Here is a 27482-nt window from a genome sequence, read left to right on the forward strand (position 1 = left end):
TATTGGGAAAAAGACAATTAGAATCCAATTGGGGGTACACATGTATACATACATAAAGTAAATGCGTCTTATAGTGTGTAAATACCAATGGGAGAGTGGAACAGGTTTCAAAACACACCTTGACCTTCAATGGAGGGGTATGGACCCTTAAAAACTGTACAAAGAATGCGTGTTATTTGGATTCCATAGCGTCTTATAATGCAAGAGTATGTTAAACACATTATGAGTATAAGGCAAACGAAACAATCTAAGGAAAACACACAAGTGGATATCAATGGAGAGTGTATGAACGAGTTCTATGCACTCTGTATGCAATTGGAATAAAAAGAATCATGTGGGAAATTGAATTACTGTAAATTGCCCAAGTGCCTTCAGTATCCTTCTTCAAGGGAGATACACAACAGAAATGTATACATACAAATCGTAGATTTAGCTGGACGCATAGCAGACATCGGTTTTGATAGCATGAAAATAAATCGTTAACATAACACAAAATTTAGTTACTCATGGGCAGATTAAAAAAAGAGAAGATAACATACACTACTCAGTATTTTTTTTTTTGCATGGGGTAATTATAAATTTGAGCATGATGATTTCAGACAAAAACATGCGATATTGGAGGAATGTGGAGGACATGCTATGTATCGCGTCAGTGACTTTAGTGACAGTTTTGGAGTGAGGCTTACAACAGCAATGTATTGAATTCACAATTCAGTTGATCTCGTAACAGACAATAACATGATTGTAAGATGAGTCACTGTATACAAAAGGTGGTGTTTATTATAATTTACTGTATAGTTCAACAATAAATCACAATATTATTTAGGGGTAATTTGCTATATAATTTACCATTTAATTTGGGGGGAATTAGGGGTAAGCCACATGGCGACTGGTTTGAAGTGAAAATATAAGAACGGATAATTAAGACAGAGATTCAGAACCACCAATTACTTCGGCAGGAAAATAAAAGCAACAAACATCTACAGTTGCATGCAGTACTTATTGTACTGTTTAAAGTATGAGATAGAGAAAAAATATGAATGGAGCGAAAATAACATCAATTCACATTAGAGACAGACTGTAATATCCAAGAGAAAAACAAATTGGAATGATACTAATCTCACATGTTATTCCTTCCAGTCAGTCCAACGGTCGGCGTTCCCTCCATTTCGTGCACTTTTCCTGGTTTGGAGGATGACTTTGGTTCCAACTACCTTTATCCTGGTCGATAGGTCATTGTTTTTTCTGATGTTGTATGCCGTTGCTGCCAGTCTCCCTCTCTCGCGCTTCATCTTTGGCGGAAGATCAGTACGGATGGAGACTCGACTGAAGGGATTCGGGGCTGGAGACGCGTCACTACCAGGAGGAGGGGGTTGCTGGCCTTGGTCACGGCGATGGCGGGGGCGATGCTCGTAGGCGTTCAAGAGCCGGTCTCTATCCGTCATGCGTGCGAATCTTATGATGAGAGCCGGTGGCTGGCGTCCAGAGTCATGGGGTCCACGATTAGCTGGGGGCAAGCGATGAGCATTGATGATGGGTATCGACGAGGCCTCCGTTGTGGAGATGTTCAGGAAGTTGGTAAGTACTTCAGTGACAACTTCATGAATGTTTTCGTTCTGTTTAGGTGGTACGCCATAGACAAGGAGATTTTGCTTCCTGTCATGTATTTCGCTCAGGGTAAGTTTTTCATTCAATTCCTCGATTTTGTTGTCGATATAGCTACGCAGCTGAGGAAGGGTATCCCTCTCCACTGTGCACAGCCGATCAGAAGCATCAGTTAGTCCCGTTTCCAGGTCAGAAACCGTCTTTTTCGTGCATGCAAGGTCAGTCTTGAGCGAAGCTATTTCGTTCACTACAGAGTCAAGTTTCGTGTTTACCTGACTCGTGAAGGAGCGAAACATGTCCTTAATTTCCCTCATGAATGAGAGGAGTTCAGGAGGCGCGGCTGCTGTAGGGACCGGCTGGTCGCTGGACTCAAACAGGGACGCATTGCTAGTTGTAGACGTAGCTGAAGTGTTGGCGGGCGAGGCTCCGCCCATGGTGCTGCTCGTGGCGCCACAAGTAGATCCGCTGGTCTGCATAGCTCCCTGTGTGCTTGAATTTCGAGTAACACAACCACTGAGATTTGACGGTTCCTTTCTCGTATTTGATGACGGTTGCTTAGGTTTTCCACTTGTCTGAGAGCGGAAATTATAATCCCTTCTCCTTACATCCATAATGTGAAGAAATATGATCCAAATACGGCGTATTTCCACCAAAATTGGGAATATAAACGGGAGCTCTCTACAAAAGCGTTGCCGCTACTCCGACATCACGTGGCTATCAATCAATCATATACAGCGTTTGAATATCCATTGATGTTATTAAAGCTTAACATTCTTAATCGTAACATTATGTTATCATCCCGTGTATACCTTGAATGTTTCAACTTCCAACTCATACCAAACTTTTTTTCTCTCTCTCACGTTCGAATTATGGATGAAGTAAACTAAAGCAGACAGACAGAGCACGGACGTCTAACCTTGATGTGATCATAGGCGATAATTATTATATAATTTGTTTTGTAACACGTTAACACATTAGTTACCTTTCTTACTGCAGAAATATAAGAATACATCAGACAACTTTGAGGAAATTTGGAAAAGCAGCGTTGAATTGCAAGAGTTTAGATTAACTGTTTTTTTTCTATCTATAATATTACATACATGCAACTTTTCGTGTTAAAGCATTAAGAATATTCTACAAAAGTTATACTTTATAAAAAGTGCACATTTTTAATGGTGTGTTATTTCCCTGCTTTCCGAAAGCAAAGTCAGGTGCTATTTCATTAGAATCTATTGCGGCTCTATAAGTTTCCTTTATTTGATTGTTGGTCTAACCTGCGAATTATAATTGTTATGTCTTCTTTTCCAATAAAGGCGGCACATGGATTTAACCAAACTTTGACGATTTGTAACTGTTGAACGAGTTTCCCGATTTCCCTAAAACTTCACTGAATGCATGGCATCCAGCTTTGGAGTAAATTCTCGTTATCAGGCTTATGGAAAGAAATATCATACTCTAATAGCGCCTTGAACAGCGACCATTATGATGCGCTGTGAGTTGTAGTTGAACCTGAAATACCTCTGCATCGAACACCATATTGGTCCCAGTATTTGTATTCAATATCAGCAAGGTCAAAGGGCGTAAGAGGTCAAAAGGTTTGAAATTCCAGTCGTAGAGAGAGAGAGAGAGCGGGAGAAATATAATTATGGATCCCTGAGCGTATATTTAGGTATATACTGCACAAAATTGGGCTGTAAACATTGAAAGATGTATATGATGGGGTATTTACGATGGATATACAATAACCAACAGCTCTTTCATGCGACATCTTAAGCAAGTGGTTTGTTTGTTTGTTTGTTTGTTTGTCTTTAAATCTATCAGTATCTGATTTGTGCGTTTAGCATGTCTGTCAGACAAAATGCGGTTATAAGGGCGAGCTCGCCTAAAACTCCTCTGTCAAATTCTTGTCAGTGTTTTGCATTTTTGAAAGCGATAACATCACAACGTGTCGTTATGGAAAGAAAGTGAGATTTTAAAGGGCATTAATATCGTGCCCATAGTGTGTATAGCCTAGCTACTGCTACTCGCATAAGAACTGTGATTAAAGCTATATTCTGCGATACTGTAATGGAAAAAGAAAATTACATGAACTTTGTTCCATTTCTTAGAATGCAAGCAATGACTTATGAGGGCATGCATTCTATGTTATGATGGTTTTGAGCTCTCACGCTTTGACGATATTGTTATACGTTGATCAAGTTGAGCACTTCTTTTTTTTTTCTTATACACGTATCGGTAAATTAATCATGGCTGAATTGAATATGAGTGACGAACGTAAATAAGCTTTCGAAGTTAGGTAAAGAGCATTGTCATTTTACGGAGAATTTGGGTGGGTTTTTGTTAAACTAAATTCAGCCAATATTGTGTAATGCATTTCCATGTTATTTTTTTTTTCGTCGCGCCCTCTAATAACAAATTTAATATTCTACCACTGCTATCACCTGTAGTACTATACCTTCTTCCGTAAATCACATTTTTAATTGTACGATTGATGCAAATTTTATGGTTAATTTTTGTCAGACGGCACTTCGTATGTTTCATAGCTTCACTCTGGTGTATTATACTCTTCTAGTAATAATGGGATGACGATCTTATAACATGACACTTCTTTACACTTTTCATGATTCTGATACCGGCCTTTCCTATACCACTATACATGTACGTTACTACCCGCAGCGCTGAGATACTGTTACTATATGCTGCTCCCACTCTATACTAGTCTACAATCACTATAGTTACAGAAAATGTAAATGTCTACAGGCTATATAATGGATTCTTATAATGAAATACTATTTGAGAATGTTTTCTCATTATATGACATCATATATTCTATCCTCAGCCACTCGAGTAATTCCCGCTGTCAAGAAGTTTTTGAAGGACGGTGGTAATGAAGTCATCGACTTTGCATATCAGAATCAGGGGCGGATCCAGGAATTCCGTAAAGGAGAGGTGCCTTTACAAAATTAAGGGGGGATAAGGGGGGATTTTGTTCACCTCCATTCGACTGTTTCATCATCTTTTCTATCCCCTGCAACGATCACCTCTTCATTGCCATGAAGCCTGCTCAAGTTTTGCTCCACATCTGCCACTTCCTCGTTTGCGGATACTAGATCCACACACACACTATTTTTTAAATCTATATTTCTCTCGTAATTAAAAAAAAAAAATGAGGGGCGCCCGATGCGCCCCCTCTGGATCCTCCACTGAGAATGACATCCCAAGTAAGGATATGTCGGACGAAAACATCAGCAACATTGATGGAATTAGAGATCCTTAAAGGCATTCGAGAAACTTTAAGAGTACTAGAGTATCAGGGTGAGACCACTGAGGGAGAAGTTGCTGAAACAAAGGTGGAATGTGGGAGGAAAAAACAAGATAGACCACTGTTGACGAAGGGGAAAACGGCTGGGGATAGTGTGGTAGACAAAGAGGAGAAGTCTGAGATAACAACCGCGATAGAGGACGAGGCTGAGCAGTGGACTGAGGATGCTGCACTGCATGCTGCTGCTGCTGATGATGATGATGATGATGAGGAGGAGGAGGAGGATGAGGAGGAGGAGGAGGAGGAGGAGGATCTATATTCAATTGGATTTTCGCCCTGGGGAAGAAAGACGAGTTGGAGAAATGCACATCCCATTGTATATAAAGGCAGCATTGCAAGGGATGTAGTATCCGCAAACGAGGAAGTGGCAGATGTGGAGCAGAACTTGAGCAGGCTTCATGGCAATGAAGAGGTGATCGTTGCAGGGGATAGAAAAGATGATGAAACAGTAGAATGGAGGTGAATAAAAACACTTCGCGTGCAGTGTGAAAGGGAACATGTGTTAAAAATGAAGAAACAAATCAGTTTTCCAGAAGATGCAAATGGGGGGGGGGGGGGATGTATACCTCTGAAAACCCGGAGATGGCTGCGGCACCTATTACCGGAGAAGACGACACAAGCGTGCACCCGCGCGGTGTCTGAAATAAAGACTATTAGACAGGATAGACAGATAGATGGGAAGGATGGGGAGGATAACAAAATGGACTCGGCAGCGAAAGAGTGCAAATAGGATGAGGAAGAGGAAGCAGAGATTAAAAAGCTGGTGGAGTGCGAAGAAAAATATGGGCAGGAGCCTCTGGAGGACATTAAAGGACAAGTTCACCTTCATAAACATAAGGATTGAGAGAATGCAACAATATTAGTAGAACACATCAGTGAAAGTTTGAGGAAAATTGGACAATCGATGCAAAAGTTATGAATTTTTAAAATTTTTGTGTTGGAACCGCTGGATGAGGAGACTACTACAGCTTGTGAGTCATATGCGTACAACAGTATAAAGAAAATGTAAAAGAAAATTCAACATATTTTCACTTTTTTCGCATAATAAAAGAGCTCTTGACTTGCCTCTTTCTAAAGGCAGGGGGAATAATATTGCCCATAACATTTGTCGGTAACGAGTCAGGGGAATGTGTACTTTTTTCAAAAGATGGAATTTTGTGAAATTCTCTTTATATTGTCCTTATATTGTTGTACGCAAGTTATTCATACACTGCAGTAGTCTTCTCATCCAGCGGTTGCTGCACAAAAATTTTACAAATTCATAACTTTTGAACGGATTGTCTGATTTTCCTCAAACTTTCAATGATGTGTTCTACTAATATTGCTACATTCTCTCAATCCTTATGTTTATAAAGGTGAACTTGTCCTTTAAGGTATAAATAACCCTTGTGGACAATGATGGACTTGCCGATTTCAACGTGGCAGCTTCCAACAGAGGATAAACTCGGAGAGTTTGTGTAGCCGGTGGAGACTGTTGAGAGGATTATAATAGAAATGATACCTACACTTGTACTACATAATTGGCAGTAGCCCCTCTCCCTCCACCCTCTCATCCTATAGGCCTATGTAATGATTAAGTGCATCAACAAAAATGTAGGCCTTATTCCCTCATCTCACCTCCTCCTATTCAACCCTACCAATCCCCCCTCCCATGTAGTTCATCGCAATATCAATCTTATTTTCAAATCAAATAAAAGAACGTCTGTTCCGTTTTTCATTTACCCGGTGTGTTCCTCATACCTGCTCGTCGAATTGAATTGAATTGAATTTATTTCATTTCATTTACATTTACATTGCATATATTGCATTGATGTTTACATATTGACACATAATACTACAGTAATACAGAGACTCCAACCCCAAACACCTTCTGATCTGGAGATTCTCCCGCCTGAAACCCCTAGCAAACGGGAGACCCAAGTTTATGTGTGCGAAGGGCGAAGTTCCTGGGGTTATAGATGCTCTCTGGTGCTATCTAAGGCGTATTTTTGCAACATACGATAACAATAAGTAAGAAATCCTTTCCAACGGGAGACATTGAGCCAGGGCGGGAGAAATTAAATCTCAAACGGGAGAACGGGAGATTTTGCAAAAATGGGTTTTCGGTGGGAGATCTCCCGTCGAAAACGGGAGAGTTGGAGTCTCTGGTAATATATCAGCATGAATTAACAGAATATAGGGTACTTATACAAACGGAAATTGAAAAAGCATAGCTTGTAAAATTTGTAGGTCACCATGACGAGTAATGCTCATAATCATGTACAGAGTAAATGAGAATATAACATATATACAGACTCCTGAAACATATTTACATAACTTGTACATATTACATCTTAAAGGTATGGTAAACATGAATGAGAAAGAGAGGGAGAGAACGAGAGAAATATGAGGTAATAAAGTGAGAACCAAAGGGGGGGGGGAGGGGGCCGGAGAAAAAGAAAGAAAGAAAGAGAACAAATAAACAGTGGAATTAAAATGAATAGGAATTCCACATGAATAATATAACATGTAAACATTTATGTAAGATTACTTTATAGGGTAAAAATGTCCAGATATCTGGTATAGGATTATAAAAACTAGTTACATCGTAACATTATTTACTCAGAAGACTTAGTTTCAATTTGTATTTGAATGTTTTGAGGCTTGTGGTTTGTTGAAGAGAATAATATAGGCTATTGAAGAATTCAAATATTTTGGTCCAGCGAAAGCAAGTGTATTGTGTTTAAAGTTCGTTCTAATGGATGGCAGGTGGTAAGAAGAAGACTGCCGAGTGTAGTAATTGTGCACTTGTTCATTCATAACAAAAAGTGACGAAATAACCTGTGGAAATTCAGAATCCTTCGAGCTGTACATAATGGATCCTAGATTCATAAGATATATTTCCTGTACTTTTAGAAATCTATTTTCATAGAAGAGTTCATTAGTGTGAGAACGTGATACGTTGCACCAGAAATAATTCTCACTCCCCGTTTTTGGAGTAATAATAATTATTGACACAGAATTCAAGCCAACATCGCTCACTAGAGCAGGATGAAGTGTTTGCAGCATCCTGTTTGGATTACAACACGTGGATGGCAGCAGCTGCTTTCAAGCTTCCCGCCTCCTCTTACAAAGCTTTCGATGCATGTGTTCCTGATTTGTGCTCTACACTCTGTCTCGATCTCAGCGGCTAACTGGCTATGGGCGCAACAAAAGGTGAAAGGTCAGCTTGCAAAAGATGGCTCCGATTCGAACGAAATTTGCCGAAGGTTAGTGTAACTTGTTTTCTTCTTTGTGTGCCATATTCTAATTAACTCATGTTTTGGTAGGAATTTTGTGTTTCAGCATTTCGTCTATATCGTCACAATATATTTTTAGAACGAGAAAGATGTCTCTGACAATGTTTTGTGAGCCTGATTTTCGTCCTATGCCCTTTTTCGCTTGTGCCCAGGTTTATTGTGGTCCCACATGGTTAAATCGATGTTGTAGATTTGTTTCCCAAGACTAGTGGTGTCAGTCGCGTCGCATGCGGTATCTACGACCCAGTCGCAGAACGTTCGGCAGTCTTCTTGTATCTTGTCATAATACAGGGCTCGACACTAACGGTGGCCCGGTGGCCCGGGGCCACAAAAACGCACGTCGGGCCACCAAAAAAGGTCGGATGTTTGCCTTTGCCATTGCTTCGCTGGGCCACCAAAAATAGAACTTTTAAAAGTTAGTGTGGAGCCCTGCATAAATATAATAATGGCACCGCGTGCCTGATTGGTACCGTTGTTGTTGTTGTTGTTGTAGATCTTCTTCGACATCGACGATACTGTCACTGTCTAACACTCCAATGATGAAGCGCAGGGGCCAATTTACTTTAAAACTCGAGCGCGAGCGTGAACTCAACTCACTGTCAACATTTTGCTGGGTCTAGAATTACTTTGCATGGAGCTGTTACTTGGTAGTGAATAAGTACTAATACATCACATGCCTGTACCCAGTAGTTCTTGCTGCTCATGTCAGCATGTACGACTAGGAGTGGAGGTCTAGGATTAGTAATAGTAGGCCTACTATAGTAGGAGACAGACCCCCTGTCCGGTTGGCCCCCTGGCCTCCCCCTTCTTTATAGTGTTGTTGGACAGTAACACAGAAGAAGAAGAAACAAATCACAATAAAAGGGAAAAACACCAGATAAGAGCAGGGTATCCTTAAAATCTGGAACATAGTCATAGATCTACAGTGTCTTGAGTATGTTACAGAAGAGTTGGAACTTTTTCTTTGTGTTTTTGCTTGCATTTTATTTCATGGTCATTATGTGTGTGGTTGATTCATTCTTGAGTCGAGTGCAATTTTTTGTTTCTCTCTCTCTCTTTCTCTCTCTCCTTTTGCACAGGTGAACGAGTTCTCTGTTTCCATGGCCCTCTGCTCTACGAAGCAAAGGTCTGTGTCACATCTAACTTTTAAGCCTTTTTTTGTAGGCATTGCAGTCAATTCTTTTTTACATAGTTTTTTGTTCTTTTTTTTTTTTGCTTTTATATTTTTATACAGTATATAAAAGACAAATCAAGGTGAGGGATACAATCAATTGAACTCTGTTAAATATCAGTGAGAATGCTTAATTTCATTCATAGTATTATTGTAGCCAAACATGACAAAATACACATTTGCCTTACATGTAGTACTGATGCATAAACAAACTATAGACTACAACTGTATTATTTCTAGAAGTGTAACTCTGCATGACATCCATAGATGCTGGACTTAATGTATCTAGTATGGAAGAGAATAGATGGCGTCCACTTCAACTGTATGTTATAAAATTGTGACGTGAATGTTTGTCCCTGCAATGTTCTCAACTGTTTCCCATCATTGTCTCCCTTGTGTAGTGTGTAAAGTCAGAGGTGAAGGACAAGACAATCCGCTACTTCATACACTACAATGGCTGGAATAAAAAGTAAGTACAGTATGATTACACTGTTGGGACTTTTCCATCAACCACACACAGAGACTTCATAAGGGTTGAACAGAGAAGTTACAGTATGATCTACACTTGCAGTTTCAGAAATGACCTCACAGTCTTTCTTATACTCTTGGATTTATGGCACCAGATATTTCTAGTGTATTTTTCTAGAGAAAAACAAAAGTATGCTAACCAAGTTTACCACCATTCAGATGAACAAATATTTATTATGTGTAACTCATGAATAGAACAAATTTACTTTCACCACACAACTTATGTACACAATATTGAGCAAAAAGTCAAAACAGATACTTATTGAGCAGAAGCAACGATAACACATATACTGTAGGAGTCATTTATGGTATACCACATAAATGTTGAGAAGTTGCATAATTTAAAAGGGAAAATTTTAAGTTAAAAAGAATAAGAATTCAAACACCTGACTGTGTCTGTTTCTGTTATGTGCTTTGATAATGTGTTACAAGCTGAAACAGTATTTTAGAAGCATCTCATTACACAACTAGAAAAGCACTAAAAAACTGCAGACCTCTTGTGGAGCTCATTCCCCTCATTTTAATGGTGAAAATGGCCCTATTTCCTAATGGCAAAGAATCCTTTCTAGTGAGTCTACCTTAGCTTCGTGCTGCACCAAGAGCACATGCGAAGTGTGTGAATGTGCACCTCAAATATGTGCAGCTTGTATTACCTTGGTAGCCCTTTCTGCCAATGATAAAGGATCCTTCAAAATATTAAAAGAGAAAATCCTGGGTCCAGATGGTGATCCAAATCATCGGTTCCTTGTGTCCGTATGAACTTTCCCTGTAAATTTCATTCAAATCTGTTTTAAACTTTTTGAGTTATTTTATAACAAACAGACAAACCAATGACAGCAAGAACATAACCTCCTTGGTTGAGGCAACAACGTAGATAGTAAGTATGATAAAGTAATATTTATTTGAGGGAGGAATTGGCTGTCAAACTCAATATCACCTTTCACTTTTGTTCAATGTACTCTTCAGCTGGGATGAGTGGGTACCAGAGAGCAGGGCTCTAAAGTTCAACGAAGCCAATCTACAAAAACAGAAGGAGCTGTTTGCTGCACAGAAAGTGTAAGTAACAGGAAAAGTCTTATGAAATTAAAAACTATAATGCACCACACCTCTCACTAGACAGTGCAGGTCTTTTAACACCCATATGTGATATATCTTTCTTTTTAGATTTGAAAGAGAAGTGTAATCATTTTATTTTTCAACTACCATGGTAAAAGATTGATGTGCCCTATACAGTCAATTTTAGAAGTCCACAAAATCTGTACGTAAGATGTGTTCAGGGAATGATTCTCCTGGTATCGCATCGCAATTTGCTATGCATTTTTACACCACTGCTACACAAACTAACTTTTGTATCCAGTTTTCTTCCATAGAAGTGTACAGGATACCATGTGAAATATTGTTCATCAGCTGAAATTGCTAATCAAATTTGAGTTCGAAAATTATTCTCTGGTGTTGATTAATGTAGGTGTTCAGCTTATTACAACAACACTCCACCCCATTGGTAAAATGTCCTTTGTTATTTGTTCACACTGTGAATCACTGTGAAGAGATTATAATTACTGTGTCAAAGACACTGCAAAGATAAGTTGTAAGAATGTGACCCGCTACAACAGAAGAATCCGAAAGTCAGGGGAGGACAATGTTTTGAAAATGGCATGATATTATTATCGTACTCTTCTACTTTAATTTCATATAGAGCACAACTCATAAAAGTACTCGGTTGCGGAGATATCGATGATTTTATCAGCGCATGTCAAGTGTTTGAGGAAATCAGAGTTTCGAGAAAAACGCCTTCAAAGTTGTCCTTCCGACGCTATCATGGTCATGGGGAGGCGAGACAGTTTTCACCGCTTGACAATAGAAGGCACAGTCCTAGCGACCTCCGCCGTGTTCAGTCAAGCTTAGCGCCAGGACCAATCGGTAATCAGGATGTCACGCACTGACCAATAAGATCACTCCCTCGTTGCTAGGGGCGGAGTATAGCTGCGGCGCTAAGTCAAACTCTTCGGACACGTTTCTCTTACATTGAAAGTCGGAAAATCATGGCCCAGAAAAATGCTAATTTCTTGCCTTTCCTTTGATCATTTAGCTTCAAAATTTCGGCAGATGATGGACAAAACATTAGACTACAAAATTATGCCAAAAACAGAAATCCGATTGTTTTGACCAATTTTGATGATGTGACTTCAAACTCGATTTTCTCGGCTCGGCCAACAGCGACTTTAGGATCCTTTTGTTGTAGCAGGTCACAAATGCATGTCTACTACACACAAAGATTGACATTCTTGATGTATCTAGTGGGTTTAATGCGTATCAGGGCAATTACCCCCCCCCCCCCCCCCCCCCCCCCGGCTGAATACTAGTTTAGGTTCATGATTAGGTGTAGGATTAGGGCCAGGGGAAGGGCCTGCGGTAATTGCCCAGGGGGTAATTGCCCAGGGGGTAATTGCCCTAGACCCTAGGATATGCCTAAGGCCATCATTTTTGGCTGCTGCTCTCAGTTCTTTTAGTGTTTGTTGTTGTTGTTTTTAATCGATGTGAACAGGAAACAGAAGAAGGCCCGCAACCAGAAGAAGCCAGACAAAGAGTCCAAGACTCCAGCAGCAGCAGAAAAGGCTTCCAAGAGAACCAAAGCTACAGAATCAGGTGAGCTATCTGGGTTTGAATACTAGTGGTTAAAACACAGAATAGAAGGAAAACAGAATACTTTGGTTGAAGTTGCTACCATCAGACTGACAAAAGGAAATTTGACAATAGAGTTGGATTTGGGGGTGATGTATACATATATGCACCCCCTCCCCATCTTTCTGAAGAAGCCATTTGACTCTTGCTATATCCTCCCCCCACCCCCCCCCCCCCCCCCATTTCAAAAAAAAAAAAAAAAAAAGTACCAGATATCAATACAATAAACTCTTGAAAGATCAGTGGAGTCTCCACAGTTGGCATTTGTTGATATGTTGGAAAGACTTTATTTTGTTTTTTTTTTAATGTATGTATTTATTTGTTTATCTACGGAGTTAGTTTTTAGTTAGTTATTCATTTATTCATTCATTTATGCATTTATTTATCTATTTATATGTTATTCATTCATTCATTAATTCATTCATTTATTCAGTATTCTTTTCCCAGGGTAGCCCCATCAGTGGTACATACAGCTGTATACTGTTATTCTTTGGAGTACTGCAACAAAATAACAATTAATTCAAGATACACAGAGGAACAAATCAAGGACATTTAGTTAGTACATAATAATGCACAAACCAAGGTGATGCTGTGTGTAAATAGTGTAAGAAAGTCTTTGTTAAGAGTGATAGAAAAATATATTACAGTATTACTAAAAAGAGGGTGATACCTGGAACAATATATTGATATTGAGTTGACCCATTTCTGCTCTAAGAATAGTATGTATGCTCTTCATATGAATGTTTGAAAGGAAGTGGCATTTTGGACATCTCGGTGGGGAGCAGATTCCAAGGACATGTAGCATAGTGTGAGAATGATTTTTTTTTTTTCATGCTTCAGTTCTAGCTTTTGGAACTATAAGATCATTGTTCTCTTTGAAGAGATAATCACAATAAATCACTACCAAGAACAACCAATCCTCATTTTTTCCACAGCATCCACCCCTTCCTCAGCCGCTGCCTCCCCTCAACCAGTCCCTGAGGAGCCTCCCCCAGCACCTGTCACCCCAGCCCCTGCCCCAGCAGCTGATACTCAGAGGAAGAAGAGGTCTAGGCCTGATGCCACAGTAGAGAGCGTGAGTGGAATTGTTTCAGGTCTTGTGTTCACCAATGTCAATCCTTTAGTCCTTACAGTGTACCTTGCAAGTCATTTCATTGCCTTTCAGTGTAGAATACCCTCATTCAAATATACAGTATATTAGTGTGGCAGTTCTACACATAAGCCTGCATGATGTAAATAATGACTACAGTGTAATCCCTATTTGGAGGGACAGTTTTATTACACCTATACTAATCAACAAACTGATCACAATGTCAGAGAGAAAGTATTCAGGGTTAAAGGAAAAGTCATCATGATGTGTCAACATGTGGTTTGCATATAAGCAAGAAACACTGCTTGTGAAAAAGATGCATTATGCGTTGTCTCGCTGTGATATTCTAAGTAAGTTTTGTCGTTTTTTTACATAGTGAAATTCATTTTGCTCTTCTATGTTTGCTTCATACATTATCTTTCTTCAGTCTGGTTATACCTTCTTACGGTGATAGCAGCAGCATGACAAACCATTAAACAGACAAACGATGGAGCGACCAAAAGTAAATGACTCCCATAGCATGTGTATATTAAAGCATAGCCATATTGCTACATTCTCAAGGTTGTACATTTGGCACCATGCCAGCTCTTCAGATTGGCTTCTGGTCCATTTACCCCACTGATGATGCTATTAACCCAAAGCTCTCTTTCTGGTCTTCTAAATCAGGAGGAATCATTCTTGAACAAAGTAGAAGTGAAAGTGAAAATTCCCGAGGAGCTGAAACCGATACTGGTTGATGACTGGGATGCCATTACTCGACAGAAAATGGTGAGTTGCAAAGTTTATGATATAAGTTTACCAATCATCAACACATAAAAAGAGTGTAGGCATATCATTGAAGCAGCAATCCCCTTTTTAACAGTGTTTCAGTCACTCTAACCATTTGCACAAGGCAGACAGGTTGCAAAGAGTTGCCTTCTTGCCTCCCTTGTTTTTCAGATGATTCACTATGAATATAGATGAAAAGAGAAAGAAATATTCATTAGTGTTATGAAAAAAGGATATAAAAGTCTCTCCTATTTGGGAGTCATGCTATTTTCTCCTGTTGATATGTTTCGTAGCAAGCTGACTAAACCTTATTTTGGGGAGTGAAAGCTGACAGCACTTGCCATAATCATAAATGACCCTGTCATAGTGTGGTGATGGCATGCAGGAAAAAAAAAAGTTACTTTCTGCATAATAACTTTCGCTTTGGATTCGTGATTAGAGGTAAATTATTCTAATTATAAGAGGTTATTATTGGACCAGTCTGCATATTGATTAGCATTAGCAAAGCATTTATAATTTATGTCGATGACATCTTTATCATCTGCTTGTTTGGGTCTCATTTTCCATCTTGTGTATATTCTTTTGACTTTGATCTGTGATACACATTGCTTTATGCTGAGAGCCAAAAGGACTCTAATCCTGTGCAGTTTTTGTGATCATTACAATCTTTTTTTGCTTCACACTAATTACTGAGTGGTTGCATAGTGATACAGTCAGTAAGTAATTTTTCAGTACCGGGGTGGGGGGGGGGGGGGGGGGGGGGGGGTGGGGGGGGGATGGATTCCGCCGGGCCCCGCGAGATCTCAGCCATCGGTGGTGCGATCGCGATGAAATTTCGCATGCGTGAGACCCAGGTCATAATCTACAAGATTGTGTCATAAGATTTTTTTAAACTATCAATTTCTAATTTTAATTAATTAATTATGCAAATTAAGCTCAAGGTCATATTTTAGCCTAATTAAAAGCATTGAGAGGCTAGTTTTTGATCTGTAAATCTGTGTACATCACAAAAACTTCCAAAACTCATTTCAATTCTTATGTATTTTATTGTTTTCAGAATTTCTTTTATATTTCTTTGTTTTTCAACTTTTGTTTTTATTTCTTTTTTTTCATTGGAAATTGTCACTGACCACTTTTCTACCATAATTAGCACAAAATTAATCAATGAAAGTGATTAATTGTAAAAATATCAGGTTTTTATGACTTTCATGACAGAGCACTGTTTTCCATAGGAAATGTATACAAAATCACAAAATTGTGCCCGTTTTGGGGCAACATTCCGTTACAAAAGTGAGCATGGCTTTGCAAAAGTATGTGCGGACGTTGCAAATTTGGTCTCAAAGTTGCGCGAGACTTGAACAAACAAAGTCAAGAAGCCTCACGACGAGGCCTTCTCGCATTACAGAATTTTAGCGCGAAACGTCGAGGGGGGGCGGATTCCGCCACCCCCCCCCCCCAGCCCTTTTAGGGTTAAGATTCTCATGACTTTCTTGCTTTTGTCTATAGGTTTTAAAAGCCATAAGTTATACTGTTATATATCTCTGGTTCATTTATGCTGATTATTGCTTGTACAGTTGGTCCACCTGCCAGCCAGGACCACAGTAGACCAGATCTTGGAGGACTATGTGAAGCAAAAGAAGAACAAGAAGGACATGACTCCTGCCAAGTAAGCATTAACATTCTAATGACTCAGTCACAAATACCATTAAGAACTGCTACGAACGCAGTAGGAATGATTTTTAGACAACTTCCTAAGATCTTAAGAAGGCCGTACAAAACCAGCGTTTGTAGACCGTTCATAAGTTCATAGCGTGGTCGATGGTCTTGTCCAAGATTTTTTGTAAAACTTCGTATGAAACCCTCTCTTCGTGAGGCGGCCGTACGAACTCCAGAATTCATACAAACAATGACAATTGTTTGAACGCATCGTTTGTACGAACCTTTGTGACCATAGCTTTAAACATTTCAACCTATAGATATGAGAATGCTGTGGTCACACCCTTACTTTGTTATTACACGTTTTTACTCAAATTTCCATTTTGTATGACGGCTTAGCCAATGAATTTAATGATTACAAGTGGAACATTGAGTTGTACTTGAGCAATACTGTGGAATACTTTTTGAGTGCAGATCATGGAATACTTCTTGAATGCAGATCATGGAATACTTCTCAAATACAGATCATTGAATACTTCTCGAATGCAAATCATGGAATATATCTCAAGTGCAGATTTTGAGTTGTATGATCCCTTCCTTGGTAAACTACTAGTGTTATAAGGGATTTAGATTGTGATGCTTATGTCAAGGAGAAGCATAGTATGGTCTCAGCAATTGGAAAATTCCTCTGTTGTGTCTCATCTGTGCAAACCAGAATTATGCTCAGTATCTAAGCAGGTGAAACAATCTCATGGTCATTATTGAAACAACCTTGCCTGATAAAGCACCGGAGAGGAAACTGAGGGACTATGAATGTAACATGTAAGACTCCTTCAGCATAACATTTTAGTACAGTAAAAGTGGGAACTTTTGCACCATTGATATTTCATGTTTGGCCAACATCAATTACGGGTAACTTCAATTCAGTTTTGCTGATGAGACTGCAAAGTTTTAAGCTTTAAGGAAATAATATGTGTGTTCTTGTATTTGTTGTACTGTAAAAGTGGATATTTTCACGCGAGTAATTTTTTGAGCTCGGCCAGGTAAGATAGATTTCGCATGTTCTTAATTCTGCGGAATCAGGACATTAACTATTGGAACATATGTCATGCAAAAATATTTGCGTGCTTTTATTTTTCCGCTAGCATCTGGTTGCATGAAATGCGCAAATATTTCCACACTGCGAAAATTTCCACTTTTACAGTATTTCAGAAGGCATAAACTTTATAAAAATGTCTACACCTTGACATATTTTACTTTCACAGTAACTGACATGAAAAGTGCAAAGAAATTTGGCATAGACTGTATCCAAGTTCAAGTCTATACACAGCTTGTTCTTGTCCACCCCAGCAGTCCTTTTCATCTGATATGCCCGTGGGGTGGCTCTCTCTCACCCATGTTTGCCCTTTTACATTTACAGAGAAAGTACCATTGTGGAGATCACTCAAGGGCTGAAAGAGTATTTTAACGTCATGCTGGGCACACAGCTTCTCTACAAATTTGAGCGACCGCAGTTCGCTGACGTGAGTATCGCAATGAAGCTAACTGTTGATAAAATGGTTCATGGGACATTTGTGATTTTGTGTTTGTGTGTGCTGTTTGTGCATGTGATTTACTTCATACACAAAGTGCATGATTGTGCTCAAGATACGAATAAAACTCTGTCAACTTTGTGTCTTATGTTTTTTAGGAGAGGAGCCTATTTTTTATATGGCATACTAGCCGTGTCTTGTATTTGATTTCACACAATATTGAGTAGCAAGACACTTAGAATGTTACATCACTTTTACACCCCTAACAAAAAAAAAGAAGAAAAAAAAAAGCAAAAATGAGTATCCTCATGTGACAACTCCTATAATAAGTTTCAATAATTAGATAGCAATGCAAGCACCTTTACATTTTTGTCTTGTCCGACTTGAAAGAGCAGCTTTTTCGAATTAGACTTGGTTTTTGTGTTTGTTTTTGTTTTGTTTTTTTTAATAATGTAATTGCCAATAAAAGAAGGAAGGTCATGTGTTTTGTAGAATTTACATTGTCAAGAGCATTGTTAAGCAGCTGGCAATATGAAGCATTGTAACTCACTCATCATAGATGAATTTCAGTTAAATTTTATGTTTTGATAAAACTGGACTGCAGAGATGATAGACCTTATCAGGTATTCTACTTTACTGTAAAAGTGGATATTTTCGCGCGACTAATTTTTCGCGCTTGGCAGGGTGAGAAGAGTTTCGCATGTTTTTAATTCCGCGGAATCAAGACATCACGCACGGGAACACATGGCAAGCAAAAATATTCGCGTGCTTTTATTTTCGCGCTAGTTCCTGGTTGTGCGAAAATTTCCACTTTAACAGTATTGTCTTGAAGATCATGGATGTGCTGTACTAAAGGTACCAGAGATTCCTGTCACAGGTATTGTTCACACATGCAGTTTCTTTTTGTGACATATGTAAACAAGCATGCACATGCATGTAATGTGTGTTTGCAGTAGTGCCTACATTATGCTCATAAGTTCTACCAGAGGCAATGATGTATAAAAAGTCTCGCCATACTGTTTTTCTTGTCCCCAACAATAGATTTTGGCCACACGGTCAGAAGAGCCAATGTCCAAGGTGTACGGGGCTGTCCATCTCTTGAGGCTCTTTGGTGAGTTGCTAGATGGAATCTCCCTGATTTGGATGTGGGAATGTTGGCAGACCTGCTCTGGACACCAACAGCAAAATGTTATAAGTGTAGTCATGTAGCTGATCACACTTTCTGTCTATACTTTTATTAGTTAGTGTACATGATTGATCAGGAAAGTGTGAATGCTGGGGTTCCCTTTGCAATGTGCTTTATATAAACCAAGCTGTGGATTTTTCTTTTCAACCACCATTGCTACACTTCCAAGTGAAAACTTAGATGATGAAATGCTGGCTTTATCATATTATCATTTACTATTTCAAGAAATTTCTTGCAAGGACAAAGGTCAAAGTATCAAGATGAAAATGGTTAGATGGGATGGACATCAAAAGTGATATTGTGCTACATTGGCTGGTATTGAAGTTCAGAGGGTCAAGATGAATACTGGACAAGAGGAGCTAACAGTCACTTCAATTGTCAGGACATGCTGTGTAAGAATAGTAAAACAATTCACTGGATAAAAGTGGATTGGAAGAGAGGTACAGACAACCTCGCCTGTCTTGACCTCACACAAGTCGAAATACATTGTATTAGCTAAATCAGAGAACTGAATCGAGATTGATAAAAGCAATGTTGATTCTATTGTGTAAGTCAAAGCTAATGTGAGTATTTTTATTGTGGTCCCTTTCGATTTGACTCGCTAAGATTGACTATACATGTACATGAAAATGAAGGTATACATATTCTAGGCCAGCTGATTTGAAGCATGGAACAGTCAAGATGAGAAATAATGGAAACAGAGGGATTTCAATGTGAAAGTGTAGGCCTACTATGCTGACCAGCGTTGAGCTTTGAATGATCATCTTGACTTCTTTTCATTCCCTACGTGCCACTGTAGTCAAACTTGGTGGGATGCTGGCTTTCACACCGGTGGACGAGAAGAGTATGCAACTCCTTTTGACCCACGTCAACGATTTTCTCAACTACCTGAAGAAGAACGCCTCCACCCTCTTCAAGCCCAGCGACTACGAGGCTGCCCCACCAGAATACCATCGGAAGGCCGTGTGAGATGTGCTGGTGGGCCCTTGGAATTCTTAAATTTGCCAATTTGATGACGACGTACACGTACTGATGACAAGGAACTTATAAAGAGTTTTTCACCCCTCTACCCTCCGCAGCGCTAGTGACTGTAGTCTCGTCATTGGACACTCCACCGAATTTATGCGTAGCCTTGAATCTTCTTCCCATGTGTGGACATTGTTGAAAAGACCGATGCGTGAGATGGTTGCTATCAGTGAATAGAGTGGAGATGTAAGCTGAAGTGGGATGAGCATCTCTCTTCATGATGGCCCCTCTCCTTCTTGACCACCTGACAAGTTATTTTCTGCTTTTTATGTCCCATGTGATCTGCAGCAATGACTGTCAAGGGGGCAAGAAAAGTTATGTGATCCGTGTTGGAATGATGGAATCTATTAGAGGAATGGTGTCATCACAAAAAAAAAATATGCCAGTAGAAACTTGGTGAAATTTGGTGTAGCTGAAATTTTCTTGTGTTGGAAAAAACAACAACAGATTTAACTGAACAGAATGGAAAAACAATAAACAAAATGGAAAAAGATAATCAAACAAAATGGGACAAAATATTTTTGGTAACTCATTTCCAGCCCATACTGTCAATTTTATTAGCATTCCCCCTGGCAGTGCTCTGCATTGCTCAGTATAACTGAAAACCATGAGTAAGAAAAGCTAGTGGTAATTTCTTACCAAAGTGAAATTACTGTACATTTTCTCAACAAGTGATTTTTAGTAGCATTATCTCAAAGCACATGGAATTAATGTGCTTGTGGCTTGTGTGATGAATACAAGAAAAGTAGAATAACTGCAAAGTTTTCTCTCATGTATTGTATTTATCAGACTTTGCTGCACATCACGAATACTTCATTGAATCATCAGTCATGCTCAACAGTTGAAGGTGACGGTGGTATGAGTGTGCGCTTGGATGAATATAGATTATGCGTTGTCAATAATAGGTACCACTTGTAATAGTGGGATTATTGCTGCGTAGATGTCATTATTCTGCAAATTGTATGATTTGTAGATGGTGAGAGCGCATACTTTGACTTCTTAGCATATCAGGAATATGAGACATGTTTGTATCAAGTTCAGTATCGACGATAGTTTGTGATTAAGAATCAAAGGGTGTTCAGTTCACAGACGGAGTAGCATTCATTCCCATCATGCATCTGGTATATGACATGGCATGTCCATTTCAAATTACTTTGCTTGCCCTGAAATTTGTGAGCAGTCAATGTGAATTCAATATCATGCTGAAGTAAACTTTCTCTACTAGAATATGTCATTTTGCGAATAAAGTCTTTTTATCATGAGCAAAGAATACAGGGTGCTGAAAATGATGGGCAGCATGTTCTTTTGTGAGCAATATCCATTAGAGTCATCAAATTTATGAAATCAAAGCCTACTCGATATTAAAGCAATGTGACGTTACACTTGGCTGGATCAGTTGTATCTGTTAAGCCCTCTAGGATATATGCAGGAAAGAAAAATGTCTTGTCAAAAATGTACCACACAGCAGAAATGTGGGCATAAAGTAATTCCTGGACATTTGGTACCTGGTGATTTGTGGTGACCATATTTATTATGATGGCTCCGTTACTGCTGAAAAAGTGACATCCGCTATCCAATTTTTCTTCTTCTTTTGTTGGGGGAGGGGGTATGTTTAAAACTGTTAATGTACATGTATTGTGTGCTCCTTGCATAATCAACTCTGCTTTAAAATACTGCATACCAGTCTAGTGTAACAGGTGTACAGCTGTCCACAGTCCTATGGTGGTGAAAAATCAGTCAATATCTTTATACACGTATTTATCTGTGATAAATTTCATTGTGAATTTTGCAAATCTGGTCAATCTATGTATAGATGTTTAGTCTTGACATTGAACCCTCACTCAGCCCCACCCGCACCCCCACTTACGTTGCACCTCCCATGTTGTAGAAAGGACTTCATTGCTCATAATGGTCTTTTCCGACTGCAATGTTCTTAGGCTCATTGAGTAATCATAAATATGATAAACTTTCTTGTGCAGAAAACTGTGGATAGGATTGATGAAGAGTGTAAATACTATTTTAACATTTGTTTTTATTTTGTAAATCAGCAGTCCAGCATTTCCATTCATTTCATCATGTATTGAACTTGCATTCTAAGCAGCTGTATGACCCCAAACTGTTTGAGCTGGTTTAATGTTTGTAAACCACATTTCAGTAATGGCATTATTTGAAGGTCTGTACACTTTAATCCTGTACAATATTGTGTGTCAGACTTCTAAATCTTTCCCTTGTGTATGTTGTGGGCTGTGTTTCAGTGGCAATTCACAATTGGCAGTTGCCATGACAACAGCCAGACAATGATCAGTCAGCTGTGTGCTTTGTACCTGTTGCTATGGCAATGGAGGATTTGCTGCTAAAGAAAGAAAGGGAAAAAAAAGACAAACAGCATCCAGATCCCAGAATGCTGCTTTGCAAAGGATTTCCAACAATGCATGATGAAATTACAGTTGTACATGTACGCTGTAGTCACATTCTAGCAGTTTTCAAATGCTGACAAAAATTCCTGCTCTGTGTTTGATGTAATGACTCAATATTCGACTCAGTATTGGATGTAGATAATGTACAGAATGACTATTATTGAGCAATATTGGCATTTTTGTTTTACTTTTTTTAATTGTTGCTCCAAGTCAGTTTGTCTGTATTCAGTTTTTTGTTGTACAGCTGTACAATCTTGTACATGTGTATCTGTATTGTGAGTAGGAAAAAGCCAGGATATACAAATCATGGACAATTAAACTTGTTTGTGCTGCATGGCAAATTGTTATAACTGGTGATATTGATCATTATCTTTTGAACTGACCGAGTCCCAGGACCACGTTCTGTGGAATTGTGCTTTTTTTAATCATTTTTTTAAAAATCATTTGTTATCTATCATTTATTTTTACTATTCTTTTTTTTTTCTCTCATTTCATAAGCTTGAAATGATGAAAGTTATTATTGAATTGAGCTCCTTGTTCAGGATAACAAATACGTTTCTGTTAGCAGATATTTTTTAAAGCCTCTTAGTTGTTAAATTAACAACTAACCTTTAAATTGGCAATACATTTTAGATTAACATTCCTGCTTCTTTCTCAAATTATGTTTTTGTACATTTCATTCTGATTTCATGCAAATTCAGTGACTAATTCCAAACACTCTCATATTCGATTTGCAGTGAAAATCTGATGTCAACTGAACGATAAAAATATGATAATTTCCACAGAAAATATTTCCTAGAACTTGGTAGGTTGTGTTTTGTTTGATAGAATTGAGTGGTATGAAATGTTCACTTATATAACTGTATGTGGAAAAACATGTACGACTATATCCACACTCTCCTGCACATGTTCACACATACACTACATATCCCTCAGGAGCATGAATATTGTACCACCATTTGAGAACAGCAAAGTTATTTGGATAGCAGTTTGGGCTTTGTTTTGTTTTGTTTTGTTTTTTCTTGCATTTACACCTTGGAATGACTACACACTGTACAACATAAAATTGCCAAACAGTTTTTACACAGTTGCATTGCATCTACAGTCCTCAAAAACCTAAGGATACACTTGTGTACAGCATAATTTACTATCCTGGTATTATTGTCCCCGCCGAACGAGTTCGAGCAGGGGACTATGAAACGGGCTCCGTACGTGTGTGTGTCCGTCCGTGTGTCCGTGTGTCCGTCCGTGTGTGCGTCCGTGTGTGATCAAAATGTTCAAAATGCTACTCCTTCGCCATTTCTCACCCGATTTTGATTCTGTTTGCTTTATATGATAGCACTACATGGGAGCTTTGAAACTTCTATACAGAATTTCAATTGTGACCTTTGACCTTGACCTTTGACCTATATTGTACATTTTGCTACAAAATGCTACTCCGCCATTTCTAACCCGATTTCGATTCCGTTTGCTTTATGTGATGGCACTAGGTGAGGGCTTCAAAACTTCTACACAGAATTTTGACCTTTGACTTCTTTGACCTTTGACCTTGATTTTTGACCTATATTGTACATTTTGCTACAAAATGCTACTCCTTCGCCATTTGTAACCCGATTTCAATTCCGTTTGCTTTAAGTGATGGCACTAGGTGAGGGCTTCAAAACTTCTACACAGAATTTTGACCTTTGACTTCTTTGACCTTTGACCTTGATTTTTGACCTATATTGTACATTTGCTACAAAATGCTACTCCTTCGCCATTTCTAACCCGATTTCGATTCCGTTTGCTTTATGTGATGGCACTAGGTAAGGGCTTCAAAACTTCTACACAGAATTTTGACCTTTGACTTCTTTGACCTTTGACCTTGATTTTTGACCTATATTGTACATTTTGCTACAAAATGCTACTCCTTTGCCATTTGTAACCCGATTTCAATTCCGTTTGCTTTAAGTGATGGCACTAGGTGAGGGCTTCAAAACTTCTACACAGAATTTTGACCTTTGACTTCTTTGACCTTTGACCTTGATTTTTTTACCTATATTGTACATTGGCTACAAAATGCTACTCCTTCGCCATTTCTAACCCGATTTCGATTCCGTTTGCTTTATGTGATGGCACTAGGTGAGAGCTTCAAAACTTCTACATAGAATTTTGACCTTTGACTTCTTTGACCTTTGACCTTCATCTTTTTACCTATATTGTACATTTTGCTACTAAATGCTACTTCCGGCGGGGACATATATTACGCACCGCGTAATTTCTACTTTTCCTTGTTCACTTTTGAAGAGTCATCACATATGCTTCTCTCTTCCCCATTACCCCCTCCCCCCCCCCCCCCCCCCCACACACACACAAACAATAGACTTTATACAGTATCATGTACAGTAGTTACACCACCATCTCCATCAACACATCAAACATCGTCTTAACCCACTCCATACAGGAACCTTGTGACTTGTGTAATAGGTCTATGGAGATTTCAGAATTCAATATGGAAAGGGTGAAGAATGTCTTCAGTTTGTCAGGGTCCTGCTACAAAATGTGTGTAAATATCTTTTCACACAGGTGCACACTATAGCCGGGTTCACACGTACAAAATAGCGGGATGACGATCGCACTCCATATCTCAAGATTTTTGCAACCGTTCACTCACTCCAAATTAGCGGGATAGCGATGGCGCTCGGAATCTCAAGTTTTTTTGCAACCGTTCACACATACAGAATTATCCCGCTAATTGCCGATCGGGATAACAACAAAACCTGCAAACTGGGTCATTTAGCGCCCTTCTCTATCACTGCCTGCGTGCACTTCTCTTTGCCCATTATTTCTTGCACACCAGTGGTGTGGTTCGCGCGCTGTTCTTGTGGTGTGCCAAAGAGGTGAAGGACCTCTTCGCAGAGGCCTTGCTGTTGCGATGTGCGCATTGTATGATAGGATGTAAAAACTCAAGATTCTAAACCCCACTGTTCACACGTACCGGCCCAGGGTGAATTATCCCGCTTATTGAGGAATTAACGCAAGATTTCTTGGGATTAGCATCATGATGCTTATCGCGCTAATTTTCGGGTTTTTTCTGTCCACACAGAAACTCAAGATACCGATCGCGATACAAATCTCGAGATTTGTATCCCGCCAGTTGGTGTACGTGTGAACCCCCCTTATGTAGGTGTTAGAATAGAACCTCGCACGTGGAGCATAATGGAATCGTAAAATAACACTACAATACACATACAGTGTACATGTGGTATTGCATATGTGTGTACACGGTGTTTGTGGAGCGGTGTTATGTAATTAAGTCTAAGCATGGATTTACAATGAAAGGTCCATGGTCTATGGAAGACAACCTTTCGGATGTTTGATAAAAAACAGATCTTTATTGCATACAAGCATTTCCAAATTGAGTGATGGTACACATGACATAACAATTGTGACATGAAAGTACACTGTTATGTGTCTAAACCAAGAATATCAGAAAGTGTATCTTACATGCTGACTTCTCTTTTCCCTGGGATTACACAGTTGTGACATCAAATTTTCATAAAAAGTGAAATGATCAGATAAAATGTCATCAAGAACAGCAGCACAATACACATATGATTATGATTTCAAAAGAGGATTAGCTTCATGGAAAACCATCACAAAAAGTGAATGAAATACATGTATGCATGATCACAGAATACCAGAAAAACAAATGACGGGCTGTCAAATTTCATTTGTGCTGCATCACTGGTCTCAAATCCAACCGGGAAAGCTGCATGTAACAGTATGGATTCATTGGTATAACAAATATGTCTTTACAAGGTAATTTTCTTTTTTCAGTGAGAACTACAAAATGTACATTGTACATGATTTATCTCTGCAAGAAGACAGTACACTGTATATCAGAAAGAAATTCAATTTTCAGTGCATCAACCTTACTTGTAGAGTATGTCGAGAAAACTGTGCAACCTCATTCGATCAAGAGCTGTGTGCTTATTTTCACAGGCCAGACGTTCTACATCAAATACAGTAATCATAATGTTCACTGATGATAGCCATGCAAACATACTATCACAAACTTGTAGCAATTGTCCTGCAAAACCCACTTGTGACTTGATGGTCTTTGTATAGGACTGTTCATTGTCGTGCAAAGAAAACATGGAAAGTTTGAACATGCATGACAATCTTGGCTGGCAAATGGAAGGGCAATGCATATGAACAAGATTTTGCTAGAGCGAAAGAAATCTAACGGCAAAACAATTGTTATTTCACTCACTTGCTTCAATCTTTGAGAAGAGGGGCAGGGAACCTGGGAATGACTGACTTCCCAATTAAATACACAGTATGTGGATTCCCAACCAAACTTGCCTCTTGTTCACCTAACACATACATATACAAACAGAGCACAAGTCATATTAATGAAATCTGGCTGACAAGAAAAGATTCTTGCAGTTCCCAGTACCTCACTTTAACAGGATCTGCCTGTACAATGAACCATCAGACATCTCTACATTACGCTGGATAAGTCAAGAGATGATAGTGGCAAGTATTTTTCTTTCTTTTTCCATTGTACAGACATGGTGGTCTGGACAAAGGCAATAAAGGAAAAGAAACATCAACCCCTACAGAGTGGGAGACATGGTTAAGTAATGGTAATGATGATGAAGATGATGGTTATGATGATAATAATGATTGGAATGATTATGATAACAGTGATGATGACAATGGTTATGATGATCAGGATTAAGATGGGGATAATGATACTAATAATGATTAGGATGATAGTGATGGTGACAATGATGATAATAATGATTAGGATAGTGTTGACAATGATCAGGATGACAATGAAAATGATTCTTAAAATGATTAGGATGATGATGATGATGGTGATGGTGATGAATGTATTCTATCACTGCTTTGCATACAGAGTAGCAGCTTTCAATAAATGATGGAGACACAATGCCGTTATGGCATCTGCATCCAACATACTGTTCCTTGGCAGGCACAATGTCCTCATAATGCTCCGATGATGTACAGCTATCCACTCATAAATTCAACGTCATGTCACTGCTGATCTGATGCATGGTGTATGGTGCTTTCCCCTCCAATGAGTATGTATTCACATACAAATAATGTTATGTGCACATCACAGTTCAGGTGTGAAGAATTCCTTTCTCAGAGGTATATTGCAGGTGTCTACCAATGCAGCAGTTCTCAACACAAGGACTTTGATGGCCCTGTG

General features: G+C 39.0%; 1 protein-coding gene across 1 annotated transcript; it reads left to right on the forward strand.

Moving 5' to 3' along the window:
* Positions 1–8144: 8144 nt before the first annotated feature.
* LOC139739373 (mortality factor 4-like protein 1) lies at positions 8145–20172 on the forward strand. Its single transcript, XM_071649992.1, has 11 exons — positions 8145–8175; positions 9285–9331; positions 9778–9845; positions 10871–10960; positions 12450–12550; positions 13522–13661; positions 14343–14444; positions 16019–16110; positions 17521–17623; positions 18674–18743; positions 19618–20172. The coding sequence occupies exons 1-11, from the start codon at positions 8145–8147 to the stop codon at positions 19785–19787; spliced, it is 1014 nt and encodes a 337-aa protein (XP_071506093.1). The 3' UTR covers positions 19788–20172.
* The last annotated feature ends 7310 nt before the right edge of the window (positions 20173–27482 follow it).

This window comes from Diadema antillarum, unplaced genomic scaffold (genome assembly GCF_040938485.1).
Source record: "Diadema antillarum isolate AM-2024a unplaced genomic scaffold, OU_Dant_1.0 seq00000798_RagTag, whole genome shotgun sequence".
In the NCBI taxonomy this organism is placed as follows: Eukaryota; Metazoa; Echinodermata; class Echinoidea; order Diadematoida; family Diadematidae; genus Diadema; species Diadema antillarum.

Bases quoted from the DNA above. Each gene is read 5' to 3' on its own strand.
- LOC139739373 (XM_071649992.1), top strand. From the start codon at position 8,145: ATGGCTCCGATTCGAACGAAATTTGCCGAAG. The intron at 9,846-10,870 runs GTAAGTACAGTA...TGTACTCTTCAG, and splicing joins TACAATGGCTGGAATAAAAA to CTGGGATGAGTGGGTACCAG. The intron at 14,445-16,018 runs GTGAGTTGCAAA...TTGCTTGTACAG, and splicing joins CCATTACTCGACAGAAAATG to TTGGTCCACCTGCCAGCCAG.